The 25,290-nt window shown below is 37.8% G+C and overlaps 1 protein-coding gene across 4 annotated transcripts in view; it reads right to left on the bottom strand.

Moving 5' to 3' along the window:
* Ankrd17 (ankyrin repeat domain 17) overlaps positions 1–25,290 on the bottom strand; it is a 144,197-nt gene that overhangs the window by 32,486 nt on the left and 86,421 nt on the right. For all 4 annotated transcript variants that reach the window (XM_085836846.1, XM_085836845.1, XM_085836844.1 and 1 more), the window contains 7 exons: positions 15,578–15,689; positions 15,272–15,417; positions 12,112–12,254; positions 11,353–11,566; positions 10,734–10,909; positions 9,560–9,722; positions 6,294–6,389 (listed from right to left, as the gene is read on the bottom strand). In XM_085836846.1, coding sequence (XP_085692972.1) covers positions 6,294–6,389; positions 9,560–9,722; positions 10,734–10,909; positions 11,353–11,566; positions 12,112–12,254; positions 15,272–15,417; positions 15,578–15,689 — 1,050 coding nt within the window. The remainder of the gene's footprint in view (positions 1–6,293; positions 6,390–9,559; positions 9,723–10,733; positions 10,910–11,352; positions 11,567–12,111; positions 12,255–15,271; positions 15,418–15,577; positions 15,690–25,290) is intronic.

Here is a 25,290-nt window from a genome sequence, read left to right on the forward strand (position 1 = left end):
TGCAGGAGAACACTGCTAAAGAGTTACAAATCCTTAAAGAAAAACATGATAACATAATCAAACAGGTAGAAGTCCTTACAGAAAAACAGGAAAACACATCCAAACAGATGATGGAAATGAACAAAACCATACTAGATCTAAAAAGGGAAGTAGACACAATAAAGAAAACCCAAAATGAGGCAACACTGGAGATAGAAACCCTAGGAAAGAAATCTGGAACCATAGATACGAGCATCAGCAACAGAATACAAGAGATGGAAGAGAGAATCTCAGGTGCAGAAGATTCCATAGAGAACATCGGCACAACAATCAAGGAAAATGGAAAATGCAAAAAGATCCTAACTCAAAACATCCAAGAAATACAGGACATAATGAGAAGACCAAACCTACGGATAATAGGAGTGGATGAGAATGAAGATTTTCAACTCAAAGGACCAGCAAACATCTTCAACAAAATTATAGAAGAAAACTTCCCAAATCTAAAGAAAGAGATGCCCATGAACATACAAGAAGCCTACAGAACTCCAAATAGACTGGATCAGAAAAGAAATACCTCCCGACACATAATAATCAGAGCAACAAATGCTCTAAATAAAGATAGAATACTAAAAGCAGTAAGAGAAAAAGGCCAAGTAACATATAAAGGCAAGCCTATCAGAATTACACCAGACTTTTCACCAGAGACTATGAAAGCCAGAAGATCCTGGACAGATGTTATACAGACACTAAAAGAACACAAATTCCAGCCCAGGCTACTATACCCAGCCAAACTCTCAATTAACATAGATGGAGAAACCAAAGTATTCCACGACAAAACCAAATTCACACATTATCTCTCCACGAATCCAGCCCTTCAAAGGATAATAACAGAAAAAAACCAATACAAGGACAGGAACCACGCCCTAGAAACAACAAGAAGGTAATCCCTCAACAAACCTAAAAGAAGACAGCCACAAGAACAAAATGCCAACTTTAACATCAAAAATAACAGGAAACACCAATGTCTTTTCCTTAATATCTCTTAATATCAATGGACTCAACTCCCCGATAAAAAGACATAGACTAACAAACTGGCTACACAAACAAGACCCAACATTTTGCTGCTTACAGGAAACTCATCTCAGAGAAAAGGATAGACACTACCTCAGAATGAAAGGCTGGAAAACAATTCTCCAAGCAAATGGCATGAAGAAACAAGCTGGAGTAGCCATTCTAATATCTGATAAGATTGACTTCCAACCCAAAGTCATTAAAAAAGACAGGGAGGGACACTTCATACTCATCAAAGGTAAAATCCTCCAAGAGGAACTATCAATCCTGAATATCTATGCTCCAAATACAAAGGCAGCCACATTCATTAAAGAAACTTTAGTAAATCTCAAAGCACACATTGCACCTCATACAATAATAGTGGGAGACTTCAACACACCACTTTCACCAATGGACAGATCATGGAAACAGAAACTAAACAAGGACACAGTGAAACTAAGAGAAATTATGAATCAAATGGATCTGGCAGATATCTACAGAACATTCTATCCTAAAACAAAAGGATATACCTTCTTCTCAGCACCTCATGGTACCTTCTCCAAAATTGACCACATAATTGGTCACAAAGCAGGCCTCCACAGATATAAAAATATTGAAATTGTCCCATGCATCCTATCAGATCACCATGGACTAAGGCTGATCTTCAATAACAAAATAAATAATAGAAAGCCAACCTTCACGTGGAAACTGAACAACACTCTTCTCAATGATACCTTGGTCAAGGAAGGAATAAAGAAAGAAATTAAGGACTTTTTAGAGTTCAATGAAAATGAAGCCACAACATACCCAAACTTATGGGACGCAATGAAAGCATTTTTAAGAGGAAAACTCATAGCTCTGAGTGCCTCCAAAAGGAAACTAGAGAGAGCACACATTAGCAGCTTGACAACACACCTAAAAGCACTAGAACAAAAGGAAGCAAATTCACCCAAGAGGAGTAGACGGCAGGAAATAATTAAACTCAGGGGTGAAATCAACCAAGTGGAAACAAGAAAAACTATTCAAAGAATCAACCAATCAAGGAGCTGGTTCTTTGAGAAAATCAACAAGATAGATAAACCCTTAGCCAGACTCACTAGAGGGCACAGAGAAAGCATCCTAATTAACAAAATCAGAAATGAAAAAGGAGACATAACAACAGATCCTGAAGACATCCAAAACACCATCAGATCCTTCTACCAAAGGCTATACTCAACAAAACTGGAGAACCTGGATGAAATGGAGAAGTTCCTAGACAGATACCAGGTACCAAAGTTGAATCAAGATCAGGTTAATGATCTAAACAGCCCTATATCCCCCAAAGAAATAGAAGCAGTCATTAATAGTCTCCCAACTAAAAAAAGCCCAGGACCAGATGGGTTTAGTGCAGAGTTCTATCAGACCTTCAAAGAAGATCTAATCCCAGTTCTTCACAAACTATTCCACAAAATAGAAACAGAAGGTACTCTACCCAACTCATTCTATGAAGCCACAATTACTCTGATACCTAAACCACAAAAAGACCCAACAAAGATAGAAAACTTCAGACCAATATCCCTTATGAATATTGATGCAAAAATCCTCAATAAAGTTCTTGCTAACCGAATCCAAGAACACATCAAAACAATCATCCATCCTGACCAAGTAGGTTTCATCCCAGGGATGCAGGGATGGTTCAATATACGGAAATCCATCAACGTAATCCAATATATAAACAAACTCAAAGACAAAAACCACATGGTCATCTCCTTAGATGCGGAAAAAGCATTTGACAAGATCCAACACCCATTCATGATAAAAGTCTTGGAAAGATCAGGAATTCAAGGCCCATACCTAAACATGATAAAAGCAATCTACAGCAAACCAGTAGCCAACATCAAAGTAAATGGTGAGAAGCTTGAAGCAATCCCTCTAAAATCAGGGACTAGACAAGGCTGTCCACTTTCTCCATACCTATTCAACATTGTACTTGAAGTCCTAGCCAGAGCAATTCGACAACAAAAGGAGATCAAAGGGATACAAATTGGAAAAGATGAAGTCAAAATATCACTTTTTGCAGATGATATGATAGTATATATAAGTGACCCTAAAAATTCCACCAGAGAACTCCTAAGCCTGATAAACAGCTTCGGTGAAGTAGCTGGATATAAAATTAACTCAAACAAATCAATGGCCTTTCTCTACACAAAGAATAAACAGGCTGAGAAAGAAATTAGAGAAACAACACCCTTCTCAATAGTCACAAATAATATAAAATATCTTGGCGTGACTCTAACTAAGGAAGTGAAAGATCTGTATAATAAAAACTTCAAGTCTCTGAAGAAAGAAATTATAGAAGATCTCAGAAGATGGAAAGATCTCCCATGCTCATGGATTGGCAGGATCAACATTGTAAAAATGGCTATCTTGCCAAAAGCAATCTACAGATTCAATGCAATCCCCATCAAAATTCCAAATCAATTCTTCAACGAATTAGAAAGTGCAATCTGCAAATTCATCTGGAATAACAAAAAACCTAGGATAGCAAAAACTCTTCTCAAGGATAAAAGAACCTCTGGTGGAATCACCATGCCGGACCTAAAGCTCTACTACAGAGCAATTGTGATAAAAACTGCATGGTACTGGTATAGTGACAGACAAATAGACCAATGGAATAGAATTGAAGACCCAGAAATGAACCCACACACCTATGGTCACTTGATCTTCGACAAGGGAGCTAAAAACATCCAGTGGAAGAAAGACAGCATTTTCAACAAATGGTGCTGGCACAACTGGTTGTTAACATGTAGAAGAATGCGAATCGATCCATTCCTATCTCCTTGTACTAAGGTCAAGTCTAAGTGGATCAAGGAACTTCACATAAAACCAGAGACACTGAAACTTATAGAGGAGAAAGTGGGGAAAAGCCTTGAAGATATGGGCACAGGGGAAAAATTCCTGAATAGAACAGTAATGGCTTGTGCTGTAAGATCGAGAATTGACAAGTGGGACCTCATGAAACTACAAAGCTTCTGCAAGGCTAAAGACACCATCAATAAGACAAAAAATCCACCAACAGATTGGGAAAGGATCTTCACCTATCCTAAATCAGATAAGGGACTAATATCCAATATATATAAAGAACTCAAGAAGGTGGACTCCAGAAAGTCAAATAACCCCATTAAAAAATGGGGCTCAGAACTGAACAAAGAATTCTCACCTGAGGAATACCGAATGGCAGAGAAGCACCTGAAAAAATGTTCAACATCCTTAATCATCAGGGAAATGCAAATCAAAACAACCCTGAGATTCCACCTCACACCAGTCAGAATGGCTAAGATCAAAAATTCAGGTGACAGCAGATGCTGGCGAGGATGTGGAGAAAGAGGAACACTCCTCCATTGTTGGTGGGATTGCAAGCTTGTACAACCACTCTGGAAATCAGTCTGGCGGTTCCTCAGAAAATTGGACATAGTACTACCGGAGGATCCAGCAATACCTCTCCTGGGCATATATCCAGAAGATGTCCCAACCGGTAAAAAGGACACATGCTCCACTATGTTCATAGCAGCCCTATTTATAATAGCCAGAAGCTGGAAAGAACCCAGATGTCCCTCAACAGAGGAATGGATACAGAAATTATGGTACATTCACACAATGGAGTACTACTCAGCTATTAAAAAGAATGAATTTATGAAATTCCTAGCCAAATGGATGGACCTGGAGGGCATCATCTTGAGTGAAGTAACACAATCACAAAAGAACTCACACAATATGTATTCATTGATAAGTGGATATTAGCCCAAAACTTAGGATACCCAAGATATAAGATACAATTTGCTAAACGCATGAAACTCAAGAAGAATGAAGACCAAAGTGTGGACACTGTGCACCTTCTTAGAATTGGGAACAAAACACCCAGGGAAGGAGCTACAGAGACAAAGTTCGTAGCTGTGATGAAAGGATGGACCATTTAGAGACTGCTGTATCCAGGGATCCGTCCCATAATCAGCTTCTAAACGCTGACACCATTGCATACACTAGCAAGATTTTGCTGAAAGGACCCAAATATAGCTGTCTCTTGTGAGACGATGCCGGGGCCTAGCAAACACAGGAGTGGATGTTCACAGTCAGCTATTGGATGTATCACAGGGCTCCCAATGGAGAAGCTAGAGAAAGTACCCAAGGAGCTAAAGGGATCTGCAACCCTATTGTTGGAACAACATGATGTACTAACCGGAACCCTGGAGCTCTTGTCTCTAGCTGCATATGTATCGAAAGATGGCCTAGTCGGCCATCACTGGAAAGAGAGGCCCATTGGACTTGCAAACTTTATATGCCCCAATATAGGGGAATGCCAGGGCCAAAAGAATGGGAATGGGTGGGTAGGGAAGTGGGGGGCGCTATGGGGGACTTTTGGGATAGTATTGGAAATGTAATTGAGGAAATTATGTAATAAAAATATAAAAAAAAAAAAAAAAAAAAAAAAAAAGAAAAACCAAAACAAGCAAAAAAATACTAAAATAACTATTTAAGCCTGGGGAGGGGGTGCTTTGGGACCTTTGCTCCCAGGAGTCAGGGGCAGATAGATTTCTGAATTTTAGACCAATCTGTTCAACAGAGTGAGTCACAGGGCACCAAGGGTTATGGAGATAAGAGTTCCCCTGTCTCTGGGGAGTGGAAGTGGAATAAAAAAAAAAAAAAAAAAAACAACCAACCCTACCTCCAATTCCTCATAAAAACCATATTCAATTCTGAGTTAGGCAGGACAATGAAAAAGTTGATGTAAACAACACTGAAATGAATGGAGAGCTGCTCATTATGACGCAACAAAATAAGCTATGGATTTGTTGGCCTTCGTCAAGATTACACACACACACACACACACAGAGGGGTACGTCAAAAACGATAGTGGAAGCTATCAATTAGTTCTCTGGTAGGATTTATATTTTCCTACACCTGCCAAAATTCATGCCACAAGTGCTGGGCAAAACAGAATCCTATTGGGGCAGAAAAGAATGCAGGACCCACTGCTCTAACACTGAACTTAATTAATCTCCAGCCATGAATCCTCCTCAAATTTATAGCCACACCAATTTCTGTGATGTTTAAGGAATCAAGTTTTCTTGCTAGAGAATAAGGCTCTTCTCAGAATACATTACAAATCTAGCTACATCTTTAAAAAAAATTTTTTTTACTCCCACCAAGTTCTATTGGCACAAAAGCAGTATTAACCAAAACTAATCCCCAGTTTGTGTATACAGTGAATCTAAACCCCACATTACCTTATCAGTGATGGTTGCTATATACCTCATGCATTCTGAATCTGATGGAAACTGATTGACCTCTTTGACTAAGTAGCGCACCACCTTCACATGACCCTAAAAACAGATATTATTGTTAGATCAAAAGCAGATGCTAACAGAGTTCAGTAAATCTACTGTCTGAACTAACATTGACATTAATGTTAATGGTGCAAAGTGAAGACCTTTGTATTTATATTATAAATGGAAAGAACAGTCTTTTATCCCAGTGAGTTATAACTCCATTTTTCATTCAATGTGGACTAACATTCTAAAGCACTCTGAATAAAAGAATGGATATCAGCATGAAGTGACAGAAACATTCAATAAGAAAATATTCTATAAATGTCAATATCCTTTTTTCCTGCTATCATTCATATTTTAATTTTTAAATTCTAAGTACACACCTTCAATTCCAGGACCGAGGCAGGAAGACTTTTGAGAGATCAAGGCCAATCTGGTTTACATAGCAAGCCTTGGACAGGCAGGACCATAGTATGATCCTGCTTCAATAAAAAGGTAACAATTTGCTACCAGAGAGGTCTGGTTGCCCATTCCTTAATCACAATCATTAAGTGAGGGAGGCTAAGTGTGAGGACCAAGTATCCCACAATAGTCTCAAAGAAAGAAACTCTATACCCACACATCTTCTGGTTATGAGCCTACTGTCCTTTTTCTTCAGTATTTACTAATTTTTGAGATAATACCTACAATTTAGGTAATATGGGCAGACAGTAGTTAGTATTGCATGCATATGTACACGGAAAAACTTTCTCCTATATACATGTTCACGTGTTTGTCATGTATGGATTCAATTCCCCTCTTGCACCTCTACATGGGCAGGTGCGCATGGAAAGTACCTTTACCCGCTAAGCCATTTTGCCTCCTCTGTCATGCTTTAAGTTATTTGCCTATCTCTTTCTTTTTTGATACAGAAGATCATTATGTAGCCCTGACTGTCCTGGGTCACTATGTCGCTAGACCAGGGTGGCTTCTAGCTCATCTCTGCCTGATTCTGTCTCCTGAGTGCTGAAAATAAAGGTGTATGGCCCTCCCCCTTTTAAGGATGAGCTCCCCATGCTGAAGCTGGTCTCGAACCTGTTATGTAAGGCAGACTGTCCTAACCTAGCTTCCAAAGTACTGAGAGAAGTTAGGCTCTCTCTTCCTTTAACTTGCATTTATGTGTTTTATCCTTGGCTTTTTATAGTCCTTAAAATGCTTCTATACTACCACTAATACCTTTCCTGTTAATATTCATTTATAAGAGGGAAGGAGGGACAGAATTAGGTGGGCAAGTTGCTGGACTTGGCCGTCTATTTTTGTAATCCCAGTACTTGTAGAAAACAATTAATAAATAACATAGGGTTAATAATGTTAATTAATAACATAACAAAGGGTTGCAAAATCATTATAGAACTTCTACAACGTTTATATGAACTCCAACAAGACAGGAGCAGTTTGTGAAGGGGAAATTTAAACTCCCCAAAGAATGAATAACTAGAAAAACAATGGGGAAGGCCATAGGCATTCCAGTTAAAGGTAACCAGACAGGAGGTAAGAAAAAGATCAAACAACAGCACGACTCTCTTTCATTAGGAATTCATAATGGAAGCTGAGATTTAAGGACACTAAACTGTGCTGACTTCAATAGCAATCGAATTAAGAGGATTCTAATATGAAAAGATGCCACTGAGCCAAGAGTAGACTTAAATGCTAAAAAGGGAGCAAGTGTCTGTGTAGTTTACACGAACCAGAGGCAAGGAGGAATAAAAAACAAGAATACGTAACTGGGAGTGGCGGTGTTCACCTTTAACTACAGCAGGGGAGGCAGAGGCAGGCAGATCTTCGTAAGTTTGCCAAGACCTTATCTCTAAGGGTAGAAAAATAAAAATACACCCAAAGGAAAGAAAAATGATATCATGTAACTTATATCCTAAAAATACTACATGTTGTACTATCCATAAGATAGCTTTATGAATGGAAAGTTTTTGTAGTAGTAGGGGGAAGGGGTGAAGCTCAGACCTTCATGGACATTAGACAACTACTCTCTCTTTAAGCTGTAACCCTAATGATGGATTTTTTTTTTAAATTTTTTTTTTTTAAGATTTATTTATTTATTATATGTAAGTACACTGTAGCTGTCTTCAGACACTCCAGAAGAGGGCGCCAGATCTCATTACGGATGGTTGTGAGCCACCATGTGGTTGCTGGGATTTGAACTCTGGACCTTTGGAAGAGCAGTCGGGTGCTCTTACCCACTGAGCCATCTCACCAGCGCTAATGATGGATTTTTAAGGTAATAAAATTTAAAATGCTTTGATACAATAAAAAATGCAATTTATATGTAAATTAAATAGCCCTTCAGAAGGGCTGACCCACAAGTATCTATAGTTTAAAAGTCATCTTGTAGAGAGTGTTTCAAGACAGCCTGGGCCAAATTTCTAGTCCTGTGCAATTGGACTAGAGAAACAAAAAGTTGTATCTGCTCCATCTAAAAATTTTAATCCTAGTTCTAAATATAGTTCACTAACTTTTCATTAAACTGTTGATAGGCTTTTCACTGACAACAAGGCCAGTCTCACTTGTGTAGATCTTTAATCCCAGCACTCTTATACAGAGGAAAAAGTATAATCTGTAAATTGCAGCAAAGTTCAAAGGCAGCCAAAGCAACTTAGTGAGAACCCATATCAAAGCCAAACTAAAAAAAACAAGACAAGGCCCAAACCAAGCCAATAACAGAAAACCCAGGTGAATGAATAAAACCAACAATAAAACTTACTGTTTAATGGTTATGTAAGAAATCATCCAAATGTTATTCTGTGAGATGAAATTGTAACTAGATTTCAAATGTACACCTTAGAGTACCTGCCTCATTTTACTTTATTATTCCATGTGTAGATACCCATGATTGGGGTGCAGAGTGGGGCGGCTATGCCAAGGCATACATGTAGTAGCGGTCAGAGGACAACTCTGAGGTGTCAGGCTTTCATGACAGGCACCTTTACCCACGGAGTCATCCAGCTAGTCACCCTAGAATATCTTTGCAAGTATCCTTAGCTTTAATATCCAATATTAATCACATTTGCAGGATTTTTGAAATATTTGGTTTGCAAGTAGAGCATTTCCTTTGCACTGGTTTCATCAAAGTTATTACATCACAGAAATAAGTTCAGAATAATAAGCCATGTTCTCCCTAGCACAACTGGCCATGTGCAGTGCTGCCAGTGAGTGAGGATAGGAAGAACTACCTTTCTAAATGCAGCCATGAGTGGAGTTATCTTGCGGTTATCTGCTGCATCTACATCTGCAGTTGCTTGCACCAGTAGCTGAACCACATCTAGGTGTCCACCATTTGCTGCTAGCCATAACGGAGTGTTCCCCTTCTTGTTTCGAACATCAATATGAGCTCCCCTGGAAATGGAAGACAGGGAGATGGAATGAGATGGAATGATGGGGCAGCAGTAAAAATAAACTGCCATGAAAATTTAAAGAGGGAAAAAAATTCAGGACAAATTGTATTACAGAGAACTTCTGTCAAATTAAACATTTATATATTCAATGTGCTTTCCTTTTTAAAAGTTACTGCATAACTCTGAACTCCGCAAATAACACTCATTCAGCACCTTAAATAACTAGTGTCAAGGAGACAAACAGCATCCTGTGAGGGAATATCTATCTCAAAGTATTTGTATTTACACTACATAGAGAAAAGAATAGAGCTTTAGTGTCCAGGTAACTCATGGTAAGAAGATAACGTTAATAACAATTTAAGAGAAAACCAAACACCATGTACGATGTCATGCAAAGGTGCAAAGATTTTTTTTAAGAAAGGGTCTCTCAGCCGAGCGTGGTGGCACATGCCTTTAATCCCAGCATTTGGGAGGCAGAGGCAGGCAGATTTCTGAGTTCAAGGCCAGCCTGGTCTACAGAGTGAATTCCAGGACGGCCAGGGCTACACAGAGAAACCCTGTCTCGAAAAAACAAACAAACAAACAAAAACCAAAAACAAAAAAAAAGGGTCTCTCTCTCTCTCTCTCTCTGTCTCTGTCTCTCTCTCTCTCTGTCTCCATAGCCTCGGCTATCCTGAAAGTCATTACATAGACCAGTCCAGTCTCTATGTCACAGAGATCCACCTGCGTCTGTCTCTCAAGAGCTGGGATTAAAGTCATGTGCCACTATACACAGATAGTCTTTTAAAATCTTTAAAGTTCAAAAGCCAAAACGCACAAGCATTTTTTCTGGAAAACTGACAGGTAGCTATCATGTAACTAAAATTGCAACTGCCTGACACAGAACAGTTACTGTCAACCTGAAGCCCAAAGAAAGAGGAAAGTGTAGATTGCATTTGACTTTTTACACAGTGACATTGCCCTCAGAATGTTAACACACATTTATAACACAAAGAATATGCTCATGACATACTTGCCAATAAGAAGTTCACAAAATTTATAATGCCCTTTATCTGCGGCTATGGTTAAAGCTGTGTCTCTGGAGGAGGGCACTGGAGGGGCATTCACATCAGCACCTTTATCCAAAAGAACTCGTCCCACCTCTGCATAACCACCAGACGCTGCTTCCATTAATGGTGTGAGGCCAGTCTAGGTTTAATGGAAAATAAATAAATAAAAAAAAAAAAAACAATAAAAAAAAACCAAACTATGGAAGAGACCAGAAACAGCCAAAATGTTAACAATCTGAGGGAACAATATGGTATAGTTTCCACATATCCATAAATTTCTGTACTGATACTTGTTTGAGTTACAGCTAATTAAAATTTTAATTCTACCTAAAATCAGTGGAATAGAATCTGAACAAGATACAAGTCCGTTGATCCTGACCTTTAGAAAACCACATTATTTTCAGCTAATAACTTATCATTAATACCTTTAAAAAATGTATGCGCACACATTTGCATGAGGCTAGAAAGTAATGAAATGATAACCTCTAAAATAAACCTATTTCCTTCTTTAAAATGATTTTCTTAGCTGTTTTATCACAGTAACTAAGAGTGAGCACCTGTGAATTTCAGCACTTTCCTTACCTTCGCCCGATGTTCAACATTGGCTTTGCGGTCAAGCAGAAGGCTAACCACTTCCGTTCTTCCCTGGAAGCAGGCTAATGTAAGGGCAGTGTTCCGATTGGTTTCTATCTGAGCATTTATGTCAGAGCCCATGTCCAAAAGGAGCTTAACTGCAGCTGTATGCCCATTCATAGCTGCCAACATCAGTGGAGAAATGCCCAATTTGCTGCCAGTTCTAGGATTAAAAAGTATGAGAGAACAAAATGAAACAACTTTGTGTCACAGCAGAGATATAGCAAAGATTAAAAAACCTGAATATAAAATTCTCTTGCATTCTTTTGAGGCAGACTAACTAGCTATGGTAGCTCAAAATGACCCTGAATTCCTGATTTTCTTGATTCAACCTCCCAAAATGCTTTGATGACAGGAATGGATCACCCACCCAGTCTGCTAAACTCTTGATTCTATAGGGTTATTTAAATTTTTAACTACTTTTATGAGCCCTTGCATCTTTTGAGATACTATTAAAACTTCCTCAGAGAACTCTTAGTAGATGGTATATAATAACTAGCTAGGGAATAAATTCTCCATGATGATGAACCAAATATTTACCTGTTTCAGAATAATGCCTTTAGTACCCTAAGAAACAGCAGTTTGTATTTTTCAGTTAAATTTTTATTTCAAATTATAAAAAAAATGTTTAAACCACTAAAACAGCATTCTCCAAATATTTATAGCACAATATTCGTAATGAAATTTCTATAGACAAGTAAAGCTTGCCTTGAATTGATCTCAGCTCCTGCATTTAGCAGTATTTTAATGATGTTCACATAGCCACCAGAAGCAGCCAGGCTTAGAGGTGTATAATCAGAAACATTCCTGTGTTCTTTATTTGCACCGCGAGCTAACAACAACTCCACCACCTAAAGGAGGGAAAAAAAGGTAAGAACTATGTTTTCTAAAGATATAATAATAATAATAATGATGATGATAATTTTAGATGTATCTTTCCGATGTTTTTGTTATATAAGGAAATAAGAAAGTTCTTTCATTCTTGCAGCCTCAGATGACAACAGCCTTATAAAGAGCTCTTAGGTTTAAAAAAAAAAAAAAAAAAAAAAAAAAAAAAAAAAAAAAAAAAAAGAAATGCAAGCTCACAGAAGATTCAAACCCCAAAAGTTTGGGAGACCATTCAGAAATGAGTATTTTTGTTATTTCTATAGTTACAAAAAAATTATACAAGATTCATTTTATATACACACATGAATCATTTCAACCACTACTCTTTTTTTTGGATATGGGTTATTACCATGCAAACCAGGGTGATAATGGACTAAGATGTGACTGCCTCTCAGGTCTGAGCACTGGGATTAATGGCAATCTGTATGGTGGTTTTTGTTGTCGTTGTTGTTGTTAAGCAAACAGAAGAGTTGAAAATTGTTTTCCATATATTGGTGACCTAAATAACCTTAATATATTAGTCTGTGCCTGTGAGCACAGCACTAAATTTTAACTACTAATAGTTGTCTTGGATGTATAATTCTGTAAGATGCAGTTGGAATTATTCCAAGAGCAGTTAGAAATAACTCCATCAACAATGCAGGAGTTAAGGCTGACACTACTGCTGGGACTCAAGTGCACTTTTCTTTTCTTTTCTTTTTTTTTTTTTTGGTTTTTCAAGACAGGGTTTCTCTGTGTAGCCCTGGCTGTCCTGGCACTCACTTTGTAGACCAGGCTGGCCTCGAACTCAGAAATCCACCTGCCTCTGCCTCCCGAGTGCTGGGATTAAAGGCGTGAGCCACCACACCCGGCCCAAGTGCACTTTTGTCTGAGAGCCAAATGTTGAGTATTAAGAGCTTTTTGGCCATTCGGAGACGTGTCTGTTAAAGCCCATTTATTTAGATAAAGATATAGATTACTTTCATTAAAGCCAGCAAGAGTAAGAGGCTTTCATTTTATTTTTTGTTTATGGTTGTACATATCCAGCCTCATATGGAAGGTGGCAGAGAGCAGAAGACAACTTTCATTAGTTGGTTCTCAGTTTCCATCTCACTGAGGCAGAGTCTCTTGTGCACTTTGACACAATGAGCTATTTTTCTGTTTTGTTTCTTTCTTTTTCTTATAACATTTGTTAATCAGCATGTGTGTGGGAAATCATAAGTCAGATTGTCAGGCTGTGGCAAGTCGCTTGGTATGCTGGCCTAAATGTCAGCCTACTCTGCATTACTTTAATGGCAGTGTTTTATTGTATAGCCATGACCTGGGACTATATAGGCTAAGCTTACATTAATTCTTCTACTTTTCCTCCCAAGTCCAGGGATTACAAGCATAAGCCAATAACAAGCACAAAGCATATCTGTTTTAAATATTTTGAGTGTTCTACAGTACCTATCACCTAATAAAGACAAATGTGTGCAAATTCTAAATCTCATTATGTAAAGGCAATGTTCTTGTAATTTTATATTGATTTTCCAGATCATACTAATTATTTCAAAATACCTGTTTTAATGATACGAAATAAGAGCAATGTGTTTATAGGCAAGAGTTTTCCATCAGAAGTATCTTGGTTATGCTTTGATGAAACCCAATGCCTTAAACATGCTAATCAATCATATTTACTAATAAGTTTACCTCTAGCCCACCTGTTTTTTTTTTGTTATAAATAACCCATAAAAGTATGTCTTGTTGTTTTTAAAATCAAGGAAATTAATTTACATTCCTCTGGTTTAAAACTAAAATATCTGTTAATTTGTGAAAGTAGTATTTAAAGCTAACTCATGATTAGGACTTATAGAAGACTTAACTGCAAAATTTTCTGCCACTGAACTTCTATCTGGAATGGATATTTCAAGCTAAATCATGATTAGGAATTTTAAAAGTATTTAAGGGCAAAAATGTCTGCTATTACATTTCTATATGGAATTGACAGGAAGCTACTGTGGAGGTGTGAATAGCAATGGCCCCCATAGGCTCCTATACTGAATGCTTGGTCATAAGGGAGCAGTGCTTCTTGAGAGGGATCAGGTGTTGTGGCCTTTGCAGGATGAAGTATGTCACTCAGGGGTAGGCTTTGAAGTTTCAGAAGCCCACACCAAACCCAGAGTCTCTCTTCCTGCTGCCTGGACTGGAGCTGCAGAAATGAGCTCCTACAGCTTCGAATGCTGCCATGTTCTCTGCCATGACCATAATGGACTAAACCTCTGAAACTGTTAAGGTAGCCCACAACTGAAATGTTTTCTTTTATAAGAGCTGTAGTCTCTTCACAGCATTAGTACACTAAGACAAAAGTTTGTGGTTTTTGGTTTTGTTGGTTTTGTTATGTGCACTGTCTCCATGGGTGGACTACAGCTCTCTACGAAGACCAAGTTGATCTACAAGTCTGAGATTTGCCTTCCTCTATTTACAGAGTACTAACATTAAAGATACAAGCTATCACACTCTCCTGATTTTTCAGTTTTCTTCACCTTCTACATACATTTGTGCCATTTCTGCTGTATTTCCTACTCTTTTGGATAGAAATTATAACACCGTTTAGATTTAACATTGGATAGAATTTGTGTTGTGTGTGAACATGTGCAACAGCAAGCATGGGGGAGGTCAAAGGAAAACTTCAGAAAGCCTCTCTCCCCTTTCACCTAGAGATCTGTAGTCCTCAGGCGTGTTCAACAAGCCTTTTACACTGAACAGGAAACTACATGGATGACAGGGCAATTTCTAGATCTAAAACTGCAAAGTTGTGAATCCAAAAAGATAGTATAATTGGCGTATTTAACCTGTTTCCCCTACACAATATATGACTTTTCTCGGAACATAGTATTAACCATATTCCTGTTAATATACAATAATTTCAATAAACCAGGCAAATATTTTCCTATATGGAAAACAAATATATGAGTACATGTTTGCTAAGGAGAAAAGTTACACTAAAGGGAAAAGTTACCTCCTGCCTGCCCCCAGAACAAGCCAAGGACAGCGGTGTGTCCTTGGTTCTTTCTGACTGGGCTTCAATGTCTGCACCATTGTCTAGCAATATCTCTACAACACCAACATGACCAGCTGTAGCAGCCAAGATGAGTGGAGTAAAACCTGGGGAAAGAAAAAGATCATCTTACTATATGTTAAGCAAAGAAACAGTATCAACTCTTTTCCAATACACCTAAGCACCAATACTTAGCTATAAGCTGTTGATAAATATATAGTTTCTATAAACATTCCATAAAGTAAAACTGACAAAAATAAGGGCTACCTTTCTTGTCTCGATGTTCAATACTAGCTCCTCTCTCTAGTAGTGTTTGTACCAGTTCCTCATGGCCACCAGCACAGGCAAGTGTTAGTGCAGTATCATGATTACTCTCAGTCTGTTTAAAAAAAAAAGAGAGAGAGATCAGTTTAGTTTATCTGAATAACTTTTCAGTGTTAATGAGAAGCACAAAGATACATATGCACCACTCTATTATGTCAGGACATCAAAATCTGTGGTCCATGCTAGGTTGGAATGTACATTATCCTGCCTCAGGCCTCCTCAAGTACTAGGATGCTATGTGGTTTACCACCAACTCTTCTATCAATGACTAGCAAAACTATGGTTTGTTTTTCTTTTATTGGAGGGTGGTGATTCTGAAACTTCATAGCTCAGATTTGCCTTAGTTCAGGATGACCTTGAACTCTTTTTCACTGCCATCATCACCACTGGAGTGCTGAAATTAAAAGCCTTTTCCATATGCTAGCTTCAGTGACTTATCTAGTACAAAGGCTACTAAAACTTTATATTTACTATTTTTAAATAACATTGTTTAAATTTTTGAGATGGAACCACTGTACACTACGTTGGTTTTGAACTTTTATCATTCCTTCCTTCATCCTCTGCCTGTTTACTGTTAGAATTTATAGACCGGTGTCACCATACCTGGTCTACAATTTATATATGCTATATATACACATGTTATATATATATATATATATATATATAATATACATATGTTTACATATATAGACGTGCATACACCTTCACATACACACTAGTTGACATATGGGTAGATAGGTGGTTCCAAAGGAAAAATACGGAGAAATGCAAATGTAGGAATGGCAGGTGGCCAGAGCCTAGCTAAAAAGAGAGTCTGAAGAGGAAAGGACTACAGAGAGAGTGCTCTGAAGATCAGCAGAGAATTCTGATGGCTTCAGGCGATTTTCACAAGCCTGTGTACATGAGGAAATAATCAGCGGGAAAGAAAAACCAGCAGAAAAGATCAGGTATAACATTGAGAATGGGAACAAAAGGTTAGGAATAGAGGCCTACTAGTTAGAGCAGAAAAATTTACAACATACAAGATGTAGAATCCTCCATACAGAGACCAAGTTAGTTGTTCTGACATCCCCTTCCCCCCCAAAACCCACTCCAAGCCTTAAAATTTAAAGAATGTAGCAGGCATGGTTTCACATGCTTTTAATCCCAGTGCTTAGTGCTTGGGAGGCAGAGGCAGAGCCAGTTCCACAAAGAAACTCTGCTTTGAAAAAAAAAAAAAATTGTTTTCAAGTAACCTAACTGTAAATAAAGGCCCTAAATTCTTTAAGAGATAAAACACGTGAAACACACTGTATTTTGAAAACTGAAGACTAATCATGCTATTAACTTCTGGAGTAATGTGTGAATACTAACAGATTCACAACCCTTTTGTTTCTTTTTGAGACAGGATCTTACTCACTTATGAATGCTGTGAATACAGCTGAATGCCGCCATACCTGGCTTTTTTTTTTTTTTTTTTTTTTTTTTGGTTTTTCGAGACAGGGTTTCTCTGTGTAGCCCTGGCTGTTCTGGAACTCACTCTGTAGACCAGGCTGGCCTCGAACTCACAAATCCTCCTGCCTCTGCCTCCCAAGTGCTGGGATTAAAGGTGTGCGCCACCACGCCCGGCTGGTATCTGGCTTTTGAGATAGGGTCTTACTATAGCTCTGGCTGGCCTGGAATACTCTTTGTGACCCAGGTTGGCCTCAAACTCAGAAAGCTGCTTGCCTCGATTTGCAAAGCAAATCTGACTAAAATAAAACATTGGAAAATGTTTTAGGTAGTCTGGAAAAATGAAGATGTGAATGTACTTTTTCCACTATGTAGTTGGATTTAAATATAAATAAAAGTACAAAAGAAATCCATGTATAAAATTGAGAAGTCTGACAGGCTCACAAACTGGGTAAGAGGAGCCTCTGTAATGGGTCTTTCAATACGAAAACCATTCTCAGGTGATAAACTGACCATGTGCTTTGCAATCCTTTAAGTCATGCTTTGAGACAGGGTCTATGTAGTCCTCTCTTGGAACTCTCTATGTAGAGAGTCTTGAACTTACAACAGAGACCTGCCTGCCTCTGCCTTCAATGTATTATGGTGGGTTTTCTTTGGGGGACTGGCCTCACTCTGAAGACAGACACCACTTGCTTCCTGAGTACTGAGATTAAACCTGTGTGTCATCATGCACGGCTCTTCTTGTTTTTTTTTTTTTTTTTTTGGTTTTTCGAGTCAGGGTTTCTCTGTGTAGCCCTGGCTGGCCTTGAACTCAGAAATTCACCTGCCTCTGCCTCCCGAGTGCTAGGATTAAAGGCGTGCGCCACCACGCCCGGCCTCTTCTTGTTTTTTTAACACGGTGATTAAAAATGTTCTAAATTATGTGTCTCTACTTTCCTTTGTGGTTTCTTTGTTCTGACATTTGTCTCACTATGTAGCTAAAGCTGGCCTGGGAACTCACAATCCCACCTGAACTCAGTAAGAGTAGAATCACTGTCATATGCAACTGTATCAGGCTAGCTCCATTTCATCTTAAAAGATATGTTTATATTCTATTACCATACTGTTTATCTATCCACAGATAATTTAAAAAATTGTCTCTGTTTTGTTTGTTTTTGAGAGGCTCTCACTATATATAGTCCAGGCTAGCTTTGAATTCAGAGATCTACCTGTGCATGCCTACTAAACACTGGGATTAAAGACTTGGTGCCCATGGAACTCTTAAAAAGCTAAGGAACTTAAGCTGTTTTTATTCTCTTTTTTGTTCAAGAAACATCAATGGAATGTTCAATGAATGACAATAGCTGTAAAAAAGTCACATAACCAAAGACTTACTAATACAGATTTATATAAAATATTTATGTTCTTCTACACTAATATTTACACAATAAAAGCCTCCTAGTAACTATAAATGCCAAATTCCATTACAAAAAAACTAAAAGCAAGGCAAAAAGTGTAACTGATCAAGAGTCAAGAAATGAGAAAAAGCCTACTAGTTAGTGATGGAGAGGGAGCCGCAATAGATGCTCTGCAGAAGAGCTGGCAGAGACACAGCCACTGACTGCAGAGATCAGGGATGGCCACAAGGGAGAGATGCACCAACTACAACAATGGAGAAGGACATGAAACTTCAATGAGTGACAGTTCTGTTTCAGTACACGCTCTTCATTTCATGTTTTACATTAAAAAAAAAATGGAAAGAAAAGAAACTGTGTCTTATTTCAGAAAAAAGGAAACAGAAACTCAGATTTTGATGGCCACATTAAACTTTCTACTAAAGATAGGACACTCTATATATCAAACCATATCACAAAGAAAATCTACAATTATTCTGAGACTGTTAAAAATACCTGTCCTAACCTACCCACAGTCTCTATTAATTATATGCAATCTACAGATAGGTTTAGGTTATGAGGTGTAAAAATTCTTCTGGAGAGTAATTTATAATAGCAATGTCCCACTTAAATGCACAAAAATATATAAAAATATATAATTTGAAAAAATGTAAAATATATATAAAAAATAGGTGATCAACAAAACATATTTCCCTCATCATAAAACATATATTTAACTAATATTAATTTTAAGCATCATTTTCCCCAAGTGCTCTGTTCCATGTTAGGTTGATTAAGTAGAGGATTCCCCAGGATCTTGTCAATGACTATACAGAGTAATTTAAGTAAAAGCTATTTAAAAAAAAAAGCCACCTAGAACTATTTATTTTGAAAAATAAAAAAAATAAAAATTTAAAGCTGATTAAGGAGAGTTGTCAAATTTTTTAGGGAATTGAAGTTAGTTAAAAGGAGAAGGAGGCCCACTCCATTTTATTTCTTTCATTAATAACTTAAAGGAACTAAGATTTGAAGATGACACAAGAACTGTAAAGTTCTGAAGACTGCTTCTATCCCACAAACTGTACAATTTCAAATTGATATCATCTTGCTTTTATAATCCATTAATACAAACTGGAATATTAACAATGATTTACAGTGCAAAGAAAGAAAGAAAGCGTGCCTGAGAGGTCAGGATCCCTTACGGACTTCAAACTATACACTGGCCAAACAGGTACTGCATTATTTCAAGTACCTAAGGTAAAATCTCAAACATAGGGAAAAGAAAAAAAAAAAAATGAAGAAAGAAAGAAAAAGGAAAGGAAAGAAAAATAACGTTGTGTGTTTGTATGTGTGTGCATGTATTAAAAACCAGGCATGGTAGCAGCTCTCAGAGATTTGGGATGGGCATTGGTTGGTGAATGTTTGAGTTGGAGGCCAGCCTGATCTATATAATGAGTTCTAGGACAGCCAATGATATACAGTGAGAAACTCTCAAAAACAATGAATAAAACAGACAAGCACCTTCACTGTTTTCATGACTAGGTGATACAACCATACATATGACTTAATTCAAAGGAGTACAAAACATGAGAGTATTGTAGGAAAATCAAAACCTTCAATAAGCTAATTATTATACAAATTTTTTAAAAAATCTAGTATAGGAAGCAAACCTATTATTTCTAAATAATTACATTTAAAACCAGGAAGGACCAAAAGACCTAAGTACTTTTAAATACCTGAAAAAAGAAAACCTTCACAATTTCAAATATTTCATCTTCTGATACAGCTAACTCATGTGCAAGTTTAACTAAACTAACATTTTAAGGTACCAAATAGATGAGAAAAATCACCAAATTTAAACCTAATTTTAATGAACTGCTTTTCTAAGCACAATTCTTATGAAGCAGGAACAGAATGAATGTAGGCTGCCCTCAGGACCTCTCTGCCTTGTGTGCTGAAGAGGCTAAGAAAGGGTATGAGTTCTCCCAGAACCTGAGTTAGAGGCAGGTATGAGCTGCCACATGGGTGATATTCTGCAAAAACACCAAGTGCGAAGCCCAGAGTCTCTCCAACTAATACAAGCCACAATTTTAAATTAAACTTTTTTTTGTTGTTATTGTTGTTGAGACAGAGTCTTGTTAATACATACCAGGATAGTTAGCCTCCAACTCCCAATCCCTCTGCCTCAGACTTCCCGGAACACAGTAGAAGACTTTAATGCACAGTAAACGTCCCCCTTGCCTCCTCAGGTATTGCGATCACTCTAGTGAAACTCTTCTTTAGATTACAAAATGCAGAGTAACAGAACAAAAACAATCTACCTAAGACGTAGCCAACTGAAGTAAAAGACAATGCCATACACTTTACAGCCGTGTTTTATCTCTTTAGGAATTGGGGGAGGAACACTGTGTCCATAACATTCTGAACTCTAGACTTGCCTACAACTTGAGATAATCCCCAACCTTCAAAGTCTAAGGATCACAGGCATGTGCTGTTGTGCCCCACTATAATTTACATCCAGCTATAATTTAAGTCTTGATGTTAAGCCAAGTTAAACTTCATAGTTGATGTAACCTCAAACATGCTCTGTACTAATGGATGACACTGAACTTTTGATTTTCCTGATTCAACCTGTGTGCTGGAATTTGAGGTATAGATCATCATAACAGGTTTATTAATATGGTGCTAGGGTGTGAAACCCAGGATTCTTTGCGTGCTAGGCAGTACTCTACCACCTAGGCCATAGTCCTAGCCCACACCTACACCTTTGAAGAGATAGTAAATAGATGGAAATAACGGATACATTTTTAAAATTATTTCTTCTCATATTACTTCTAACTTGAGAAAAGTCCATAGCAGTTTAAAAATAAAGGCAAGATATTCAGACATACATAATGTACAAATGACAGACAACAAAGAGGCTAATAGAAGCGTTCACAAACCGTGAGCAAAACTGCTAGTCCTTTCTTTTAAATCCATGTCTACAAGAGTCAATCAGATTTCATAGAAACAAGAAATAATTCGGGAGTACTGCAGTTTAATCTCCAAATTTTATTTACAGCTTCATAAAGCCTTTTGCCCAGTTTGTGCTAGAAATCAAGGTCAGGAACTCTACCTCTGACTACCTCTGAAGAACACTAGTTAAAAGAAACCTGGACATTCTATCCCATTTGAGAGTGTTTAATCTCTCACAGTAGCTCTTCAGTCTGGTAGTCTACTCTCAGTACATCATTTGTGTGTTCCAGCACATTTTGGTCATACAAATTAACTATTAACATTAGAGTTGATGGGATTTTTATTCTAGTACTAAGTATTTTTAGAGATTATATTTTTTTAAAAAATAAATTTAACTTTTATATTGATGTACCTCCTTGACACAGAAGCAAAATTTCTAAATCAATTTCAGTAACTAAATCAGGAAGAAGTGTAATGATTATCATTTTATCTGTTCTGTTTTCTTTCTTTTTAAGATGTATTTATTTTATTTATATATGTGAGTACCAGAAGATGGGCATCAGATCCATTACAGATGGTTGTGAGCCACCACGTAGTTGCTGGGAATTGAACTCAGGACCTCTGGAAGAGCAGTCAGTGCTCTTAACCGCTGAGCCATCTCTCCAGCCCCCTGTTCTGTTTTCTAATGTGCAAAGATTTTTCTATATCTAGATAAGCACAAATAGCAAACTTAAGTCATGTTAGGCAAAAATGCAACACGTTTTTAAAAGGCTCAATGTAGAAACCAGACAGGGATTTACAAAACTATTTATTTATTTACTCATTTATTTCAGATTCACATATTCTATGTGTGTTTCGCCTACATCTATGTGTGCCACATGACTGCCTGGTGCCTTCAGAGGCCTGAAGAACGCACTGGAGAACCAGGAACTTGAGATAAGGATGGGTGTGAACTGCCATGTAGATGCTGGAAAACAAACACTTAAGAGCAACAGGCAATCCTAACTGATGAGCTCAAGTTCCCAAACATGAGTATTTTAAGGATCCATTGTCAGATCACTTTTTGTTTTCGAGAGAGGGTTTTTTGTTTTAGCCTTGGCTGTCCTGGAATCTAGTTGACCTTGGACTCAAGAGATCTGTGAGTGCTTGGACTAAAGGTGTGTGCCACTGCCTTGCAACTGTCAGTCAAATCTTTATATATAAACAAAAGTACATTTTTTTTAAAGATTTATTTATTATATATAAGTACACTGTAGCTGTCTTCAGACACTCCAGAAGAGGGCGCCAGATCTCGTTGTGGATGGTTGTGAGCCACCATGTGGTTGCTGGGATTTGAACTCTGGACCTTCGGAAGAGCAGTTGGGTGCTCTTACCCACTGAGCCATCTCACCAGACCCACAAAAGTACATTTTAATTTATGTAAATCCTCCATTAATTTACATAGCTGTTGCTTTTATCATTAATAACTTAACACTCAGGAAAGTCACATTGTGCTTGGGCACACAGTTTTAGGCTCATTTCATTTTTAAATGTTTGGAAAACAAGAACTTAACTTTGTACTAAGGGCTCCTAGACAGTTTCCTGGTCCCCTAAAAATCAGTACACTTCTGTGTCAAATGCAATAGTCTCAAAATCAAAAGGACAAGGGAAATAATGCATATTCAATTCCAAGTTTTACTGAATTCTACTATTTGATCAATAATAAATATAAATGCACATTGTTTTTGTAGTTTTAAAGTCAGGCTCCTAGCTTTTTCCTCCTTTGCCAAAATGACCAACCCAAATGCTTAGCTTCTATTCCAGATAGTAAAGTAAGTGGTGTGGTCTGAGGAGTGCAGGATTTCTTTATCCTCCTGCAACATTACAGCCTAGAGAGCGGGATCAGTGAGCCAGTGTACCTGGTGCTCTTGCCGAGACCTACACTCATTTCCCAGCACCCACAGGCAGCTCATGGCTAGCTGTGTCAGAAAACTCTGACACAGACTCTTGTGGCTTCCATAGAGACAGAGCATGCTTGTGGAAGACAAGAACATGCTGCTCAAATACCCACACATCGAACAAAATAAACAGAAAATTAAAACACAGCAGGTGTGAGCCTGGTAGTAATATACACCTTTAATCCTAGCACTTAGGAGGGCAAAGACAGGCGTTTCTGAGTTTCAGGCTAGCCTGGTCTATACAGTAAGATCCTGTCTAAGAATAAACAAACAAACCCATACATAAAAAGGAACTGCTATAGCTCTGAAATACATGGTTTTAATGGATATGCCACACACATTCCTCGAAATTCAAATTTATTAAAAGCTGGTTTAAGTCAGCATATACTTCTTCACCCCAGATATTCACCAAAATCCAACATTTCCTTATTATCATTTTACCTTTTTTCTTTCTTTTTTTTTTTTTTTGGTTGTTTTTTGTTTTTTGTGGCCTGCATGTGTGTGAGGGTACCAGGTTCTCTGAAACTGGAGTTACAGACAGTTGTGAGCTGCCATGCATGTGCTGAGAATTGAACTGGAGTCCTCTGGAAGAGCAGTCAGTGATTTTGACCAATGAGCCATCTCTCCAGCCCCATAACTTTACCTTTTTTAATAGTCTCTCCTAACACACTTCTTAATCTTTTCATCTTTTCTTTCTAAGTTTTAATTTAATTTTACTTCATTGATTTGTTGTGAGACAAAGGTCTTCTGTAGTCCAGGACATCCTTAGAATTACTCTGTAGCTGAAAAGGAACTCTTTGTTCTTCCTGCCTCTATCTCTCAAGCACTGAGATTATAGGCTTGTAGCACCATACCTGCCATCTTTTGACCCTTGTCAAGATATAAACAAGCAAATTTGTCAATCCCATCTTGCCCCGAGACATCATGCTGAACTTACAAATATATAATGTAATGTAATGTAAAGTATGTATGTATGTATGTGTCTATCTACTTATCTTGTATGTATGTATGTGTCTATCTACTTATCTAACTACCTACCTATGTGTGTATGTGTGTGCGTGTGTGAGAACACATGGCATAGTACAAATGTAGATCACAAGAAAAGTGGTAGGTGGGTTTATTCTCCTACACTTTATAGTAATCAAACAGAGGCTATTAGACTTGATGAAAAGCATCTTTAACCACTAAGAAGTCTTGCCATCGACAGTCAACTAATCTTATTTATCTTTATTCTTACAGGGTCTTATTATGCAGCCCTAACTGGCCACAAACTCATCTAGAAAACCACGCCTCCATCTCCTTAATGCTGGGAAGCAACTAATTTTTTTTAATGCAACAGCTTATTTAATAGAGCTCACCCTTTCTAAACTGTAACAGTATCTTTTTTTTCCACTTCATACATATTCTTAATCCAAAGAAAGTGTTTCTATTCCCTCAATAGAATTTGCTATTAGTTTAAATTGCATAAATTTACTATATACTTCCTCATAAACAATATGTAATTCCATAATAATTTTAAAATACAATATAAAGCCAGGTGTGGTTATTCATGCCTAATCCTAACACTCAGGAGGCTTAAAGAAGATTGCTGGGAGCCCAGCCTAGGCTATACAGATACCCCGTCTCAAGGGGAAAAAGTTACTAAGACTATATTAAGTACAAAAACATGAAGTTGATTAAGTTACAGAATCGCCTTTGGTTGAAGCTAGAAACTAAACCCAGGCCTTTCAGTGCTCCTCCACGGATAGAGTCTCCGCCCCAGGCTTTTCTTTTATAAACAACCCATTGCCTATTTAAGGAGACATACAACAATCCTAACGTTTGCTCTATTGAGACAGGGTGTGATGATGCAACCCAGACCAGCTTCAACCATTACACAACTAAGGATGACCTTGAACTACTGATCCTCTCTACCCAACTCCCCAAAGGCTGGGGTCACAGCTCTGGTTTCACTTTAATC

This window comes from Mus caroli, unplaced genomic scaffold, assembly GCF_978045245.1.
Source record: "Mus caroli unplaced genomic scaffold, Mus_caroli_1 scaffold_4, whole genome shotgun sequence".
Lineage (NCBI taxonomy): Eukaryota > Metazoa > Chordata > Mammalia > Rodentia > Muridae > Mus > Mus caroli.